Genomic DNA, 17,917 nt, shown 5'->3' with positions numbered 1-17,917 from the left:
GAGCATATAAGATGCACACTGTATTCCATATTTCTGTCTTAATTAGCAATATTTTGGTGGTTGTACATGTATGATTCAACTGAGGCATAGATTTCCTTACTGCTGAGCCAGGGTGACCCATCTCCCCAGAATTTCCTCCTGTGCCTGCTTCTCCCTGTATGAAGACAAGACATACAGACAAGACATACAAAAACATCACAAACTGTTCTCTGACAGCAAGGTTCCGGTAGAAATTTTAAATGTGTTTTTTGTGTACGCTGCCAAATCGCCCATTTTATTTGGCTTCTTGTTTCTTCACACATCACGCTGTCCTCTTGCCCTGGCAGCACTTCATATTTTTGAAACCTTCTAAAGATACACAGTGTCCTTAAGTGTTGACATGCACTGCAGTGAACAAAATAAATGCTAGACACAAGACGTACGCTGCCTCCAAATAGCTTTATCATTAATTAAATGATTACATTAATGTCCATAAATCTATGCTGAACTGTTCAAAATGTACATTGGCGATAACGTTTGACTTCATACTATTGTTCTGGCTTTAATCGTTGACTAAAGGCTTAAAATGTGAGTGAATATTTGAGCAAATGCTGATTTGACCTTTGACCTGAACGACAAAAGCAGATGTGGTAGGAACACATTTCCGTCTGAACATCCCCGTTCTTAACTGGTTTGTGTGCAGTTTGGTATGTAAAGTTTCTGTGTAGATTATGTATAGTCACAGATATTGATCACATAACAGCAGAGCAGAACTAACTCACGTCTTCGCCTGGTTTCCCCGGTGGGCCTTCAGGGCCCCTCTGGCCATTGTGACCCTACAACACACGGTTAGGTTGTTGTTAATTTATTTGCACAATGACTAACACACAAAGGCAAAATCGTCGGAAAAGAAACCAAATACATCAAAATGACGAGCAAAGAAACCACTGAATAACTCAACGTTTAATTAGCATTGTGTGTCTGCAAATGCAGAAGCATTATCTTTTTAAGGATGGATATTTGGCCTACAGCACGTTCTATGAAGACTGCCAATGTACTCAAAAGTAGGATGTTAATGTCTTACTGAATGTGCACAGGGAAAACTAAACAATGCAGTTATGTTATAGGTTTACAGGTGATACTCACTAATTGAGCCAGCACATGGCAATCACACCAAGTTTATAAGCAGATTGGCATGAATGAATAGAATAAAAGGTTGGGATTTATAGAAAAAACATGCACATTGCACAGCAATGTTCATACCATGTGTCCTGGATCACCAACATCTCCATGAGGTCCTTGTGGTCCGGCATGACCCTGACAAGAGTAAAAATAAGAATGTTCTGTAGCAATCCTTAGTGTCTGATCTTATCGGTGATTTGTAATCAGCGTAGGTTTTTCCAGAAAGATAATGATAAACTTACAGGTGTGCCATTTGGTCCGGGAGGTCCTCGCGTTCCGGACTCACCCTAAAGAACATAAGAGCATGATTTTAGCATGATGATGAATACACTTTCTAAGCCAGGTGTAAATCAATGTTGTATCTATCAGATGCACTTTGTAAGGATGTAAAAAAAGCACTGTTCAGTGCTTGCCTGTATTTCCCCAATCATAGCGTACTGTGTATGTGGCGCCAAAACTAGGGTTTATATCAAAGCACAGTAAAAATATATTTTATTAAAGCTATAGCTTTAATAAAATGTATTAAAGCTCTTAGCTTTAATACATGATGCAGCTTATTTTAACGAATAAAACATTATTTCAACTAATCTGCATGGTAGCATATGTTAATTAAAAACATTATGGTCTCCCTACTCATCCATTGATACATTTTGGCCCCGGTGTCGGGTAGGAAGACACCTAGTGGTTGACAATGGCAATAACGTTATTTGAAACACATGGGCATAGATGGCACAAGATTCATCCTCATGACTGTAATGTAGTTCTGATATAGTTGCAATTGTTATGGATTGTAGTTTTAATAGCTGACAAGTCCTTATTATTCAAATGATGAATTGCCTTTCAGCCATGTGCACACAGTCAGTGAGTGACTGGGGTGAGTTTTTATTTCAATGTTGTAATTACCTCTCTCTGTCGGGAGAGGGAGACAACGGACATAAGTTAACACGTATGTATTGTGGCTTAATTCTTTTTTTTTTACGTGCAGAATTTCCCAGCATGCCTCTGGGCACGCGCCAACACACATTGTTTTGGTTTTGTGTTTATTGTGCGAGTTGGAGAATGGTTTGCATGTTTATTGTGATTGGTGGTGTTGTTTGGTACAGTATCCGTTGTGCCATTCGGTCATCATGTGTGTGTAGATGTGGTTGTGGAACCATGGCCGAGGGGTGGTTGTAAAGATAGACCCCGATGAAGACTATGGTGGATGAAGTGCTTCTGTTTGAAATACTTTACATTCCTGTTCAAGTGTAGCTGATTTTTCTTTTCTTGTGTTCAGGGTCCATAGCTTTATATAAAGAGTTATTCTCTCGTGCAGCGTGACAAACAACCGCCAGTTTAAAACTTACCCTTGTTCCAGGAATCATAGCTGTCTGTCCTGCATGCTTCCCATCAAACCCGCCTGCCATAGCGGCTCCCAGACCCTGAAAACAGAATGTGATTTATTATTCCTTATTACTGTGATTATTTATAATCAATATTTTCAATATTTTCATATATTCAAAGCGTTTGCAATATAGAAATAATTGCAGATCTACAAGCTTGCGACACATTGTGAGCTTGTAGATGTTGTGGGACACTGTAGATGAAGTAGCGCATTAATATACAGGAAAAACTCAAAGTTGAAATACAGAGTTTCTGCCCGACAGCAACGTGTATATAAATGATACACATTCTTAGTCTTGGTAGTGTGTAATGCTTGTGTGCTAGGACCTGAAGCTTACTTTAGGCCTTTCTTTACGTTGCTCAGGATAACAGCTTCAGCCCAGCTCAGTGCAATGTAATGTAAACTTCTTCCATAGTACTGTACATTGTAATCAATTCTACGTGTATTGTATTGAGTACTGTGAAATGTAATGTAAACTCATTGTGGATGTGGAATGCACTGGATAGTGGACACACTACAATTCAGACTCCTGCTGTTTACATTGGGTACGACGTCATGTAAACTCACTCCATGGGTGCATTAGGTGTATTGTAATGTAAACTCACTCCTGGACCGTGTGTTGGATGTCCTGGAGGTCCAGACTCTCCGGGCTGACCTGGAACACCGGGCTCTCCATCGTAACCTGCAGATCCTCGCAATCCCTACGCATCAGAAACAAGCACACACCTTGTCAATCCCTGTATGCATCAAAAACAAGCACACACCTTGTCAATCCCTACGATCTTTTTTCAAACTTGACACAGTTAATTCCCCAAGTGCTTTGTTTTGGCAGAGTCCGAGAATGTGTCCGTCTTGTACATGATTAAATAAATACTGGAGCTTTCATTTTGTTTTGTTTATGAATTTAATTGCGAGTTTTGTGAAATGTGTATGGGGTGTATGGGGCAGAGCACAGCTGAACTGGCGTGCTAATAAATCTAGATAGAAAATGTTCCCTTCCTCAAAATGCTGGTACCATTTGCATTAACACTCCCAACGTATCCTGTGGGCAGCACATTCATTTATCAATTCATGGTTTGTTTTTTTGTATGCTTGGCGCGGTGTATCTCAGCTTGTTAAATAATTCATTTTGTTCCTGTATTTATCTCTTTCCCATGAAATCAGCATTCATAAAGCTAAATAACTCATAATAGCTAATATTTATCAGCATCTAACAAAGTAATTGTGCATTATGCTGCTTCCCCATCATTAGATAGACCTTTACTTATCCTGTGGGGCAATTCAGTCGTTAATCGCAGTTACAGCAGTGAGCGTAAAAGGACATACAGGACAGATAGGCAAAAAAGGCAGCTCGCTAGGCAAAAAAGAGCACTGAAAGCCTCAGGGCTACCGGCACAAAGGACTGACTGAGTCTTTTGTTGCACTGTTTGGGGAGGATAAATCTGGGTGGTAAGGGTTTGCCAGGAAACCCTCCAGCTTATCCCTTGTTCTCACTTCCGCCACCTCCTTCACACCGTCCAGTTTAGCACCGACAACAGAGCCAGCCTCCTTCACCACCAGTTCAGTCTGTTAAGAGTCCCCAATGTTGCTGTAACCCCCCAGCATGCAACTGCAAAGAAGAGGCCACTGGCTACTACAGACTGGTAGAACATCTGCAGCATCCTGTTGCACACATAGAAGGACCTGAGCTTCCTCATTAAGAACAGCTTGCTCTACCCTTACTGTAGAGGGCGTCAGCATTGTCAGTCCAGTTCAGTTGCTTGTTCAGTTGAACGCCTACAGTAGGTACTTGTAGGTGTCCATGATCTCTACATGCTCCCTATGGATGGTGCTGGGACCCAGGGGAATCCTTTTCTTTATTTTGGTAGTCCACCACCAACTCTGGCCTTGCCTGTGTTGAGCCAGAGGTGGTTCACCATAGTGTCAAACCACCTCACAAACCTCTCCACCAGGGCGTCATGTTTGTCCGACCAAAAATAGCAGATCTACAAGCTCGACATGTGTCACGTTGCGACACGTTGTGAGCTTGTACTGTTTTAGCTATTTTTAGTGCGGGTCGCCTCTTCGCATGTAAGTATAACTAAGGCTTTAGTGTAGAAATACATTATAAAATATAAAGTTCTTAATGATCACCCTGTGTTGTTGCTAGGCAGTACTGAAAGCCCATAAGCCATAATGTAAGTTGCATGTCAGCATGGTGTGTGCCAGTGCCCCCTCTCCGAATCAACAGATCATTAAAAAAGAAAAAGAAAAAAATCCCAAACAAAAAAATAATAATGCAGTAGGGCATTAATCCTTGGCATTTCTGACAAGGATCAACAATAAATAGTCAAGGGTTATGTTCAGTCAGCGCCGTAATGACAGAGTTATTATGATCTGAATCCAGAGCTTGTTTTTTTATGCTGTCAGCGTGCCAATGTAAATGTACCGCATTCTCATGCCTCGTCTAGTTCTATTTCACTGTTCAAGGCCTTCAAGGAGGTTCACTTTATAAGATCAATAAAAGAAAAGACTTGTGAATGTGACATACAGGCCTTCCTTTTTGTCCACGATCTCCTCTTGATCCTGATTGCCCGGGGGGACCCTTTGATAAAGAGAGGAACAGTACCAATTAAAACATTCACTAACACAGGCATACCCATGCCATTGGAGCAGCATTCAAAAATGGCATTACATGCTGCTGGATTCTCAGTGGACATTTCAACCACCCGAGAGTCCTTTTTAGGTGAAGTTAGGTAAAGTAGGAAAGTGTGCTCTTATGCCATCTAGTGTCAACTCATGTAGTTGGATGTTCCATCTTCAGTGAATTGTATTTAGGGACAGCTACACACAAAGAAAAAAGAAAAAAGGCTCACCATAGCTCCGGGACGGCCCCTAATCCCGGTCACCTGTCAAAACATAACGCTGTTAGATAAAGATTTTGACGTAATCCTCTGATTTTGTCTTTATATTGACTTTTTATTTGAGTTTATTCATAGCATTCACTTACAATTGGCACATCTCCAGGCTCGCCTTTCATACCCTAAAGAAACAATGAGATGTTATGATAGCAATGAAATGACAGTTATTATTATGATATATCATTTTGTTGCCGATGAGTTTTCAAGACGTTTCACACCACATGTCATAGCGATGGCAATAGTGAACCAATGATGCAGTTCTGACAGTCAATTTCACAATAAGCTTACCCTGTAGACTCTGCCGCCACCACCACCATCTGCAGTGAGGAAAGCACATGAATATTCATATTAGCTCATGCATTGATTATGCACTACACATCAAGCATAATACCTAGTATTTGACTATAATGTCCGTGTCTTGAGTATTCAGTCCGCAAGATTCCAAGCATTGCATGTTATTGACAAGGTCTGGGAACCTGGATCAAACAGTGAAAGCACAGACTCATTTGTGTTATTATTATTATGTGAGAGCAAACACCAAGTTGCAACTTCATATCCCACAAATGTCACTGACACTTACCATTAACCACTTAAACCCTATATTCTTGTTTGACTGGGGTTCCCCAGGGCTCTATATGCTAGTATTTCTTTATGCACCAAATCTCTTTGCCAAAAAATTGCCGATCTACAAGCTCACAAGCCTGTGAGCTTGTAGATATTATTTTCAACAAATGTTTGCCCCAGAATGGGGACAATTTAGTTCAAGTGGTTATTCACCATCAGATCTGTCGATACGCATCAGCCCGATGAGCTTACAGTATGATGTCGGGCTGTTAGCTGACACTTTGTTCATTATATTCGACAGACGATGATGCAGAGAGGTCTGCAGAGAGGCTTGTTAAACTTCTTGTCAGAGTGTCATCCAGGCTCTCGCTCATCTTCAAACATTCTTGATATCAGTTCTTTATAACTTATCCTTCCTTCCAAAACAGTGTTCCCAAAACTCATTGTGACAGCACCAGAATGTTTCAGATAGCTTGTTCCACTGATAAATAAAAACATATCACCCTCATCTTTCCACTGGCATGCACGATTTTTTGCCAAAACTCAGCCTACACTGCAGGTTCCCACCAACGCAGAGGCCGGGGTTCGGATTCCTGGCAGTGGTGCCTTAATTGGGCTTGGGTGGGCACTACACCAAACACAATTGGCAGTGTTCATGGGTGGGAAGCTGGCAGGGGATTGTATCCTGGTACTATAGATGTACTAGCGACTCCTACTGGTGGGACGGGGCACCTGTTCAGCAGGTAAAGGACCTGACCCTGCCTCAGGGTCTGCCTCGGGTCCCCTACCTGCTGAACAGGTCAGGTGAAGTGATTGGTCACTCCATGTGTATCATTCAGTGGAGGCTCATAGTCTATACACGTGGTTTTCAAACTTGTGCTAGTCAAAATCTCAAGGCACATCTATATTCATATTGAAAATAGCCGATCTACAAGCCATTGTAGATTGGCTATAGATCATGTGTAGATCTGCTATTTTCTCTATTTTCTAAAACGTAAAGTGGTGCTGCTTTAAGTGATATTTTTTGGTAAAAGAAAAGGTTTAGTGTTAAAATGTTATATTCTGACTAATCATTGCCATGGAGTGTTTGTTCAGTAACAGAGGTCTTCCCGTCTTTCCAGGTGGGTTACTTGCCAATTTCAACCAATCAGGAGAGGGAACCCATTTATCAGCTTAAATTTTCAAGTGTTCCAGTTCCAAATGTGTCTGCTCATTTGAGTCATTTTTGTTTTGTTTTGTTTGTTTCTTCACTTCCAATGTATCTTGTTTATCCTGTATCCTGTATGAGTTCTCTCTCTTTATTGGATGGAATTGGAATTTTCTATGTATTAGCTGGAGAGATATTGGAGACCCTGTTTCTTAACAAACAATCGTAATGACTACTATCAGAATATAGAGCTATTCAACACTTACAAAGTATTGAAGGAAATCAAAATAAAAATCATTTACACCACCTTTAAAATTCTTACATAGAATGAGTGACACCCCCAAGCCAGTTTGAAAGTCTTTAAAATATAGCCTATATTTCTAGGGTATAGAATTTGTAGTAATATAGTCAATTCAAAGATAATTTAAAACAAAAAAACAAAAACATATACAGTGTGTGTATATACATTGCAATAATAATTGTCACAAAAGCCCAAAGACACCTAGGTGTAAGTGCTGTTGCATAAAAAAAATACTAAATATAAACAGACAAATAAACAAACAAACAACAAACAAACCAACAAATGATTTGATGTAAGGTTAACGTGTAGACCTCATAGAGGGTAGGCCTACAGAAATGAAGGGCGGAACTGAAGTCCTCTGCTGCTACTCTAACTACCTGTTTCATTGATGGACTGTTTACCAATGAACGTGAGCATGACAGTCATGTTTCAGGCTAGTCTGAAGGAGAGTTCTGACACTAGCGTCGACTCTCTCTTGTAAGAATGGAATGCGGAAGTGCTCTGTCTATCTCAATGACATAGTTCCAATGTTTGGAACTAGCTATCTTAGGAGCCCGCTTTACGGCGAGATCAAAGCGTGTCTTTACTCTCTTTTCTACACTCTGGTCTGAAGTCAAAGCGGACGACTTGCTAAAGACTTTACAGAACTCAAGAACCGTCTTTTCATTACAAGCGGCCTGCGGCCAACGAGGTATTAATTGTTCTATTTTTTAGAATCCCTGTTGTTTGATGTTGACGCTGAGTTAATTGACTATTAACCTGTGCACTGCCATGGCGTTTCGACAGTATTATATTTTTAATTTTTTTAACCAATGATGGAAAAGTAGGCCTACATTGTTTTACTGAAGTAAAAGTATCAATACTGCAATGTAGAAACACTCTGTTACAAGTCAAATTCCGGAATTCAAAATGTACTTGAGTAAAAGTACCGAAGTATTGGTATAAAAATGTACTTAATTGTACCACAAGTAGAAAGTACTCATTATGCAGAATGTCTCATTTCACAAGTTTTCAAATGGATAAAATGGATAAAAAATCTTTTGAAAATAGCAGATCCTCAAGCTCACAATGCATTGTGAGCTTGTAGATCTACTATTTTCAAATGGCCGAAATGTATATAGGGCTGATGTATGTTAATGTATGTTTTGTTATTATAATCAAAATCTACAAAGTAACTAAAGTTTTCAAATAATTATAGTGGAGTAAAAGTATAACATTTGCGGAGTAGAATTAAAAGTAGGCCTACAGAAAATTGGAAATACTCCAGTAAAGTGAAAAATACCAAAAAATTGTACTTAAGTACAGCACTTGAGTAAATGTACTTAGTTACTTTACACCACTGATCTTTATTTAGTTTTATGCTATGCAGTATGTATAGGCTATTATGCAATTTTTTCAATGTCAAGTCATGTTTCTTTATAAAGCATGTTTAAAACAGCAGTTTACCCAAAGTGCTCAAGAGACCAACAGCAACATAGACCTTACTAGTCCCTTAACAAAAGCAATGATAAAGCGTGTATGTAGCAGAACACAGAAAACAACATTGACCTCACTGTGTTAAATGTAATACCTTGTAATAGAAATACATTAGGCCTATTATGTAGGCTATTGTATATTTCCATGTGCAAAGTGCAACAGTTCTCACAGAATTACTGAGGGATTGATACATGAGGTGCAGCCCAAAGCAATTGGAACCGAGCTCTGTGTGTCTGTGTGTGTGTGTGTGTGTGTGTGTGTGTGTGTGACCCATCAAAATGGGTCTGTGACCCAAACATGGGTTCCGACCCACTGTTTGGGAAACAGAGCACTAGTGTACCTTATTGGCACACTGTTTGAGAACCATGGTCTGTTCAGACAACAGTGGAGCTGTAGAACTGCTAAAAACTTTGTGTTCACTCACCAGGTCTTTCCCCCCCTCCTCCTCCTCCTCCTCCGCCGCCGGACGTGTCGACCTGGCAGACAGGACAGCACTCGCCCTCGGGGATGACCACCTTCTCACAGTTGCTGAGCTCATCGCACTGGATTTCGTCGCAGAGGACCTGGCCACTGTCGCACACACAGATCCGGCATGGCTCCGGCTTCCAGATGTCCCTGTTGGTGTACGTCTGGCCGTCGGCCGTACAGCTCAAGTCATCTCCTGCAAACGCACAGAGTAGCCATCACAGGTGAGAAAATTATGATAAAGTAAAAGGGTCAAGTTTGAAGCAAAAGACAATCGTTTGTTTCTTTTCACTTTTATTCCCACTGCAAAGAGATTGGTGAGCGTACATTCTGTCTCACATTGGCAGACAAACTCACAACTGAGAGTGTCACCACAGCAGATATTGTTATTTTCTAAGCGTTTCCACAATTTGTAGTTAACCACCACATAAGGAGGGAGACCTTTGTTAATCCCGCCAGGGAAAGTACATTTCAGCTTGTGTGTCTTGCTCAGGGACACATAGACCATGAGCCAGGAGGTGAACCGGTGACCTTCTGATAACCCCATCAGCATCTCTACCCACTCAGCTGTGGCTGCCTCCAAAATGAACCCTAGCATCCCTATTCTGGGGCAAATATTTTGTGAAAATAGAAGATCTACAAGCTCATAAAGTGACATGTTATGAAAAATTGCCGTTATGATCTGCTATTTTCGTCAGTGAGTTTTGGTGCGGAGCAAAAAAAAGGAGCAGACCAAGTATAGAGCCCTGGGGGACCCTGGTCAACTAAGTATGTAGGATTTAAGTGGCTAAGTGCATTGAGCTAGCATCCTTGAAGTCACCAGTGCACTTTGGCTAACCTTGGTTATCGTTGCCACACACTGTGTTTTATTCCACTTTGTACACACACACGCACACACACACACACACATGCGCACACACACACACACACACACACACACACACACACACACACACACGCACACGCACACAATCACAATCACCTACAGTAAGAAAAATGCCCTGCGGAGAAAAGTCTGTCATGCGCAAGTGAAGACAACTTCACAGCTGGAAAAGCACACTGCTGGGGAAGTTCATTTTGATCTAGTTGATGAGGTTGGAGGCAAGACGGGACAAAAGTTACGCTGCCAACAAAGCCAAGTTGTCTGTAATGAGATAGCTGCTGACTCTCAGTGAATTCTGAACCAACATTATCTCACTCAGCCATAGCCAGAGGCGGAGGTTAAGAGAGCTAGGTACTGTACACACTGTGTCTGTTTCTGTTTGCTCAGGGTTGGATTCGCTTGGGGGGTGGGGGGACTCCATGCTTTTTATATCCCCCCTTATGGTCATTCGTATTTTATCACCGGTGGGGATACGTTTTATCCTTGCTTCTGGTCAGACTGAATTAAATACATGCACTTCCTTTTGGGACGTGTACACCGTTTGATATGTTTATGTATGTAAATGTATGTTAACCACATTAAGCCTGGGCAAATTTGTAAAAAAAAATCAAGATACAAATTATAATTCAAAAATAGTGTAAAATAGCCGAGCTACAACCTCACAACCTGTCGCGATGTATCGTGAGCTTGTAGATCGGCTATTTGTTGTACAAAGACGTATAATATTGGGCTTAAGTAGTTAAGAAAATGTTCCCCCCTCTGGTTTATTTTCTTCCAACAAATCGATGTGTTTGTTTTGATTTTCAGAATTATTTTCAAATTATTTATTTAACCTTTATTTACACAGGTGAAAATCCCACTGAGATCAAGTTCTCTTTTACGAGGGAGCCCTGGGAGAATCGGCGACTTCACACCATACTGGCCTAATCAGAAGCTGTTTCAAATAGGTAAGGTTGCAAGATCTTTGGCAAAAAAATAAGGTCTCATCCTGTTGGGTAATCACTTCAGCCAGGCAAGTAAATGAATGCATTCTTCATTTACAGCAGCTGCCTTGAGGAGAAAATCTGCTGCCAGATTACAAGCTTATTACAGCCAAAACAATGCCAAAAGTGAATAATTGTAAATGGCATCGCAGACTTTACTTCATTACTCATGTTTTGGGGTGTTTTTTTCTCCCTTCTCTTTTTTACACAGCCTTCGTATACTGTATCAGATAAATATGCAAGGAGTGTAATGCCGTACACGGAATGAAACCCAGCACAGCAATGCAACATCAGCACAGTTTCTCAAGTGTCAAGTATCTCAAATATCTTAACCACATGAACCCTATTATTTCATTGATCAGAGTCTCCCAGGGGGCTATATACTGTAGCAACCAAACAGATATTTCTCTATTTAACCTTTTAAACCCTATATACTTGGTTGACTGTTGTCCCCCAGGGGTCTATACCTTTTTTTCCCCTCTACACCCAAATCTCTTAGCCGAAAATAGCCGATCCACAAGCTCACAACACGTCCCAGTGCAACGCGTTGAGCTTTTTAGAACATTTTTGCCAAATGTTGGCCCCGAAATAGGGATGCTAGGGTTCATGTGGCTGAACTGATACGTATACAGTGCTGTTTATTTTATTCTTTAATGTGAAACATATGCTTCCATTCTGCTCTTAGACGATGTGTCAGGCTGTGAAGGTTGTGGAAAAGGTGACGCTTGGTAGTTGTAAAGTCCCCCCGCTGTTAGACATGAGCTAATTTCCTCCGAAGGCAGCGTTTCAAATACCTGACTCGCGTTCGCTTTGAAACGTGGTTCATTTTGTTTAACAACCGGGGTTTAAAATATCAACAAAATGAATAACTTGAAAATAAAAGAGCAGATAGGTCAGCAGGGAATGCACTGTGAAGTAGAGCTTATAGAAAACTGCATTTGCAACAAACATGTCTGAAACACGTTCTGGACAAAAAGAGCAATGGGGATGTGCAGACATGGCCCGGATCCATCAACGCCTGAACTTGTGTTTCCACTTTAAAAGAAACCCACATCGTGTTCATAGAAATAGAAGACATGAATGTACAATAGCGCCATGCCCCTGGCCACTGTTCTGGGGTTGGCTGTTTTATTCATGGCATTTAACAGCCAAACTTCCCAAGCTTTGAGATCCCCGAAATCTGAGCCCAGATATGTCAGATCTGTGGTGGTGGCCCTGAACCTTTTTACCTGTTCCTCTTATAAACAGTAGGTGGCACCCCTGAGCTTCAAACCGCAGGTATCCCAGGTTGATGAGCCCACTAGAGAGGAGACAGGAGGGTTGTACAGAGACAGATCAACCTCAGCTACTGAGATGGGGGGGGGTCAGAGAGGTGTTTACACTGCCTCAGAGTAGCTGCGCCTGTCAGGACAAAGGCAGGAGAGTATTATCCCAACCACGTGGTAGGCTATAGGAGGATGTCTATGTTAAACCTCATGGTAGGCTGCACTCGGCAAGGTGCCAAAGGCCACATGCTTGATGCTTCCAGCTAAAAGCCTCGATTTGCATGCCGACCGCCTCCACGCATGACACACAGGAATATTTGCGTTTAATGAGCCTGGCACATAAGTGAGGTTACGTTCCTTTTTAACCACTTAAATCCTGGATTATATTTTGTCGTCCGCTTTTTGGAAAAAAACGCTGCCTGGCTGGAAAAAATAAGAGAATCACTTCCCCAATGATTGTTTAATCAGGGGGGGGGGGGGGGGAGCTAAACCAACCACACACAATGCGACATGAAAGTTGTGTTACGAGGGAACATCAAAAGCGTGGCATTGACCCTCTAGCACGGCACGACCATCTGTTTAACAGACCCGAGTCAAATGAGTGCTATAAATTATGATCATTAGTCGAATGAGATTGCAATACCATATTGGTTGAGTGAGTCCATACCGCTCAACCAGACAGACTTTTCCTGTGATTTCCTGAACGTTCAGGCTTCCATTGTATCATCCTGTTGTACACCATGAATGATATACTGTAGGAAATTGTATCCACTACTTCTCTTCTCTTTCCATTTATTTGGGTTAATAGCTGTTTGCCCTTCAAGATTGCTATCAATGACGCTTGGCTAATGACCAAAGACTTCATTCAGTACAAGCAATATCCCTCAAGACCATCTGGAATAATAATGGTGGGGATCAGATGTTCAATGATTATGCGCATAAGAGAACCTCTCTCTCTCTCTCTCTCACTATGCAAACCCAGCCGGAATAGATAAGACTGACTTAAGACTCATACCTGGAACAGGATCAGTCCAGAGCTCATGTGTACTACTGCTGCATACCAAGCTAGAGGCAGGATGTTCAGAATACCATAAATCAGTGGTTCTCAAACATTTTCATGTCAAGGACTCATGTATTAAGCTGTGGACCCCCATCTGAAAATATTTTGTGTCATGGACCCCCATAAGATTTGTGGTGTTAAACGTTTTCAAGATTCTTACAAAATAGCAGATTTACAAGCTCGCAATGCAGAGAGCTTGTAGATCTGTTATTTTCTAACATCAGAAGTATAAAATAGGGTTAAATGGTTAAACAGATTTTGATGTTATCGTAGTAAATGTTACTGTGGACCCCTGAAGGTCCCCAGACCCCTTTTTGAGAATTCTGCCATAAATCACAGGCTGCAATCCGGAACTTATTTTAATGATTTTATTTTAATCATTCTGTATGGTAAAGTATGTTAATATAAGTACATCTGCAGTGGTTAGAGCTGGTCCGGTTTCCCTACTACTACTCTTCCATTGAGAAATAGACCCTATAGTGTCTGGTAGAACACTTACTCATTGACAACTAAGTAGTACTGCCTCAAGCTCATAAGTGCAATATCTCTCTTAGACAAGTGGGTGTTGCCTTTTAGCTGGGTGGTAGAAATTTGGTCTCTCACATGGGAGAGATAGGTTCGAATCCCGGGTAGGACATATATTATGGTTTGCAGCTTTAACAACCCTCTAAAATATAGCTGATTATTAAATGAACCTAAAAGCTTGGAATCCGATGCAGCTAGTCACGTATGGGAAGCAACCAATCGGATCTTTCATTACTTAACCACTAAAACCCTATATACTTAGTTGACTCAGGTCCCCCAGGGGTCTATACTTGGTACCCTTACTTTTTCCCTCTACACCAAATCTCTTAGCTAAAAATAGCAGATCTACAAGCTCTCAACGCGTCACAAGTGTGACGCATTGTGAGCTTGCAGATCGTCTATTTTCAAATGTAGTTAACCTAATGTAGTCAGATTGTATATTCAAATAAATATTCACTGCTTCATCTGAGCAATTAAGACGGAGTCAGTACGTATCCAGCACAGGAAATTACATTAAGAAACTTTTGCGCGATTTGTCTGCACTTCCTTACACTCTGGAACTTTCTTGCTTCAATGTGGAACACCATCTGGTTTCCCAGGTTTACTAAGAGAGCAGGCTAATAAAAAAGGCTGAGAATGATTTGCAATTGCCATTTGACCCACGTGACGGCTAAATTGCACATAAACATGCATTCACACACGCACACACACGCACACGCACACACACGCACACATATGCACAAACACATAAACAAAGATTTTTTTTTTTCAAAGGTTTCCTGCTACAAAAGCGCCCAAAACGCAACACATTATAAATAAAAACACGCTGTTTCTGTTTCTAATCCACATGTGCACACACAGACTCCGGCACAGATGGACACAAGCGCTCTAACATGTGCACACATGGCAGGACACCCAGTCCTTCTGTCCAGAGTCACTGACCTGACACCGTGTCTCATAGGAAGTGGCAGAACAACCGCCTGTCCCATAACAATCATCAACATTTCTTCCAAGCAGCTGTATTTGCTGTGGCCTAGCAGTGGTGGAAAAAGTACTAAATTGTTTTACTTAAAAGTATCATACTGCAATGTAGAAGTACTCTGTTACAGGTAAAAGTCCGGAATAAAACATTTACTTGAGTGAAAGTACAGAAGTATTGGTATAAAAATGTACTTAAAGGACCAAAAGTAGAAAGTACTGTACTCATGATGCAGAATGTCCCGTTTCACAAATGTATAAAATAGCAGATCTACAAGCTCACAATGCGTCGCCATGCGACGCATTGTGAGCTTGTAGATCGGCTATTTTCAAATGTAAATGGGGCTGAAGTGGTTAATAAATGGTTTGTGATAATAATCAAAATCTACGAAGTAACTAGTAACTAAAGTTTTTAAATAATTGTAGTTTTAGTAAAAGTATACTATTTGCCTCTGAGATGTAGTGGAGTAAAGAAAATTGGAACTAGGCCTACTCCAGTAAAGTAAAAATACCTCAAAATTGTACTTAAGTACAGTACTTGAGTAAATGTCCTTTAGTTACTTTACACCACTGTGTACAGCAGAACACTAAAGCAATTAGGCCTGTCCCAATCATTATATTATCTCCTAAGCGCAATTATTTGAGATAATCGCAAGTACTTTGCATAATCGTTTCCATGTCGAAAAATGTTCGTACGTTTTCAGATATTTTTCCCAAAATATCGGAAATGGCAGATGTACAAGCTCACAACGCAACGTGTTGTTTACAAAACCTGAAAGGCAAACAGAAATGTACTTTTTTTGTCATATGTTCCAATGTTCAATGCCAAAAATCGTCTGATGCAATTATTTGTATGACAATTAATCGTCAAGTAAAATGTTAGGATTGTGACGGCTGTAGACACTAGCAATATAGCTGGTTTGCTGCCCATTCGTGCTCTATTAACCTCATAAGAACTGAAAACAAGACCCAGATCAGTGACATGTCCTGTTGCTGAGAAGGCTGTTTAATGATGAAATGATGATGAAATGATCCAAGTTCAAACACATAATATCCTGGCTTCGCAAACATAAGCTCATCTGTCTTAGAAAGATACACTGTGAGTCTACTTCTGCTGAATGAATAATAGCCGGGTTTGACTTCCTGTCAGCATGTTTCTTTCGTTGTTTCTGTTGCAGAATTTTGGGGGTAATTACATGCAAAGGAAAGTTTCATCCAGGCATGTCAAGGTTTGACTCTGTCTGTATACTCCTATTTGACAATACAAAACATCACATCGGGTAGTGTTTAAAGCTGAGCTGTCAGCCACAAAGCTGGAAAGTCACTTATTTTTTTTATTTTTTTGTGTACAATTTTGGGGTTGGGGGTGATTTAGGCAGAGTTTGAAATTTACTGGTAGAGAAGTGTGGTTCGCAGAATAGTCCTTTACGAGAAGAAGGAAAACCCACAGAAAAAATCCACCACAAAATCGTGAGCCCACAGTAAAATGCTCAGTGTTCATTTAACTCGGTACAAACAGAACCAAATGGACCTTTTATGGATGTGTAACTCTGAGAGTGTCCAAACAGAACCAAATGGACAATGAACACTCGGGATTTTACAGTGCAGGAGGAGGAACCAAATGGTGTCCAAATGGTCATTTTTAAGGGTTAATTTGTTTCCATTTGGACACTCTCAGAGTTAAATTAACACTCCGGATTTGACAGTGCAGGAGGCAGTGGTGGAAAGTAACTAAGTACATTCACTTAAGTAAAATTTTGAGGTGCTTTTACTTTACTGGAGTATTTCCAATTGTTTATGCTTTTACTTCTACTCCACTACACCTCAGAGGCAAATATTGTACTTTTTACTCCACTACTATTATTTGAAAACTTTAGTTACTTTGTGGATTTGGATTATTATTACAAAACAACCCTACAGTATATAGATTTGGGCCATTTGAAAATAGCAGATCTACAAGCTCACAATTTGTCACATCGTGACACACTGTGAGCTTGTATTGTAAATCTGCTATTTCCAAAATATTTCTATACATTTAAACTTTTGCATAATGAGTACTCTCTGGACTTTTACTTGTAACAGAGAATTTCTACTTGATACTTTTACTTAAGTAACACATTTTAGTACTTTTTCCACCACTGGCAGGAGGAGTGTGTGTGTGTGTGTGTGTGTAGGGAGGGGGGGTTCACGTCGTTCACTTTTTCCCCTCCTCTCGGCTAAGGTTCCATGCTTTTCTGCAGACGTGCGTTTAATCGTGACACCGACGAAAAGGCATGCATGCTCCCCTTTCTGTGGGCGCCGGCCCCTGATCCGGATTTTCCACTAGTCAGCTAACGGGGGCAGACAGACAGTTTCCTCTCCCAGGTTTTAAAACACGGGTAGTCTGGTGCTCTCCCGACATGACTCAACGGAGGAGACTCTCTCTCCTCCTGCTGTTCTCATTCAGCCCAGCCACGCTCGCTCGGCCAGACACCCGCGAGATAACACCGAACCGCAACACCTCCGGCAATCATCGCATACACATCTGAGACGCAACAGTGTGGAAAGACCTGGGGGTAGGGGAAAAAAGAAAAACCCCTAGCATGGGATTATCTCGATCTGGCAGACGCAGAAAAGAAAAAGGAAAAGAAAAGAGGATAGTTTATGGATTTTCCCTGGCTTATATGGAAATACTCATAACATACTGTGTTTGGGGAGTAGCAGTTTGTAGCCAGAAGTCGAGGGGTTAGAAAATGACCTTATGGAAACAATGAGTCATTTTAACTAAAGCTTGCCATTTTCTAAAGTAAAAAAAAAACTTAAAAGAAAAACTAAACTAAAAAACT

The 17,917-nt window shown here is 40.9% G+C and overlaps 1 protein-coding gene across 1 annotated transcript in view; it reads right to left on the bottom strand.

Annotated features, from left to right (window-relative positions):
- Positions 1-17,917, bottom strand: part of LOC308105705 (uncharacterized protein) — a 67,662-nt gene that overhangs the window by 22,120 nt on the left and 27,625 nt on the right. Inside the window, exons 2-12 of the mRNA XM_080456623.1 lie at positions 9,358-9,594; positions 5,734-5,762; positions 5,535-5,567; positions 5,401-5,433; positions 5,076-5,129; positions 3,151-3,246; positions 2,508-2,582; positions 1,404-1,448; positions 1,243-1,296; positions 762-815; positions 101-154 (exon numbers count right to left, since the gene is read on the bottom strand). Coding sequence (XP_080312749.1) covers positions 101-154; positions 762-815; positions 1,243-1,296; positions 1,404-1,448; positions 2,508-2,582; positions 3,151-3,246; positions 5,076-5,129; positions 5,401-5,433; positions 5,535-5,567; positions 5,734-5,762; positions 9,358-9,594 — 764 coding nt within the window. The remainder of the gene's footprint in view (positions 1-100; positions 155-761; positions 816-1,242; positions 1,297-1,403; positions 1,449-2,507; positions 2,583-3,150; positions 3,247-5,075; positions 5,130-5,400; positions 5,434-5,534; positions 5,568-5,733; positions 5,763-9,357; positions 9,595-17,917) is intronic.

Source organism: Gymnoscopelus braueri, assembly GCF_963280865.1.
Source record: "Gymnoscopelus braueri genome assembly, chromosome: 18".
Taxonomy (NCBI): domain Eukaryota; kingdom Metazoa; phylum Chordata; class Actinopteri; order Myctophiformes; family Myctophidae; genus Gymnoscopelus; species Gymnoscopelus braueri.
The sequence above is the reverse complement of the archived record's forward strand: the minus strand, read 5'-3'. Positions and strand labels throughout refer to the sequence as shown.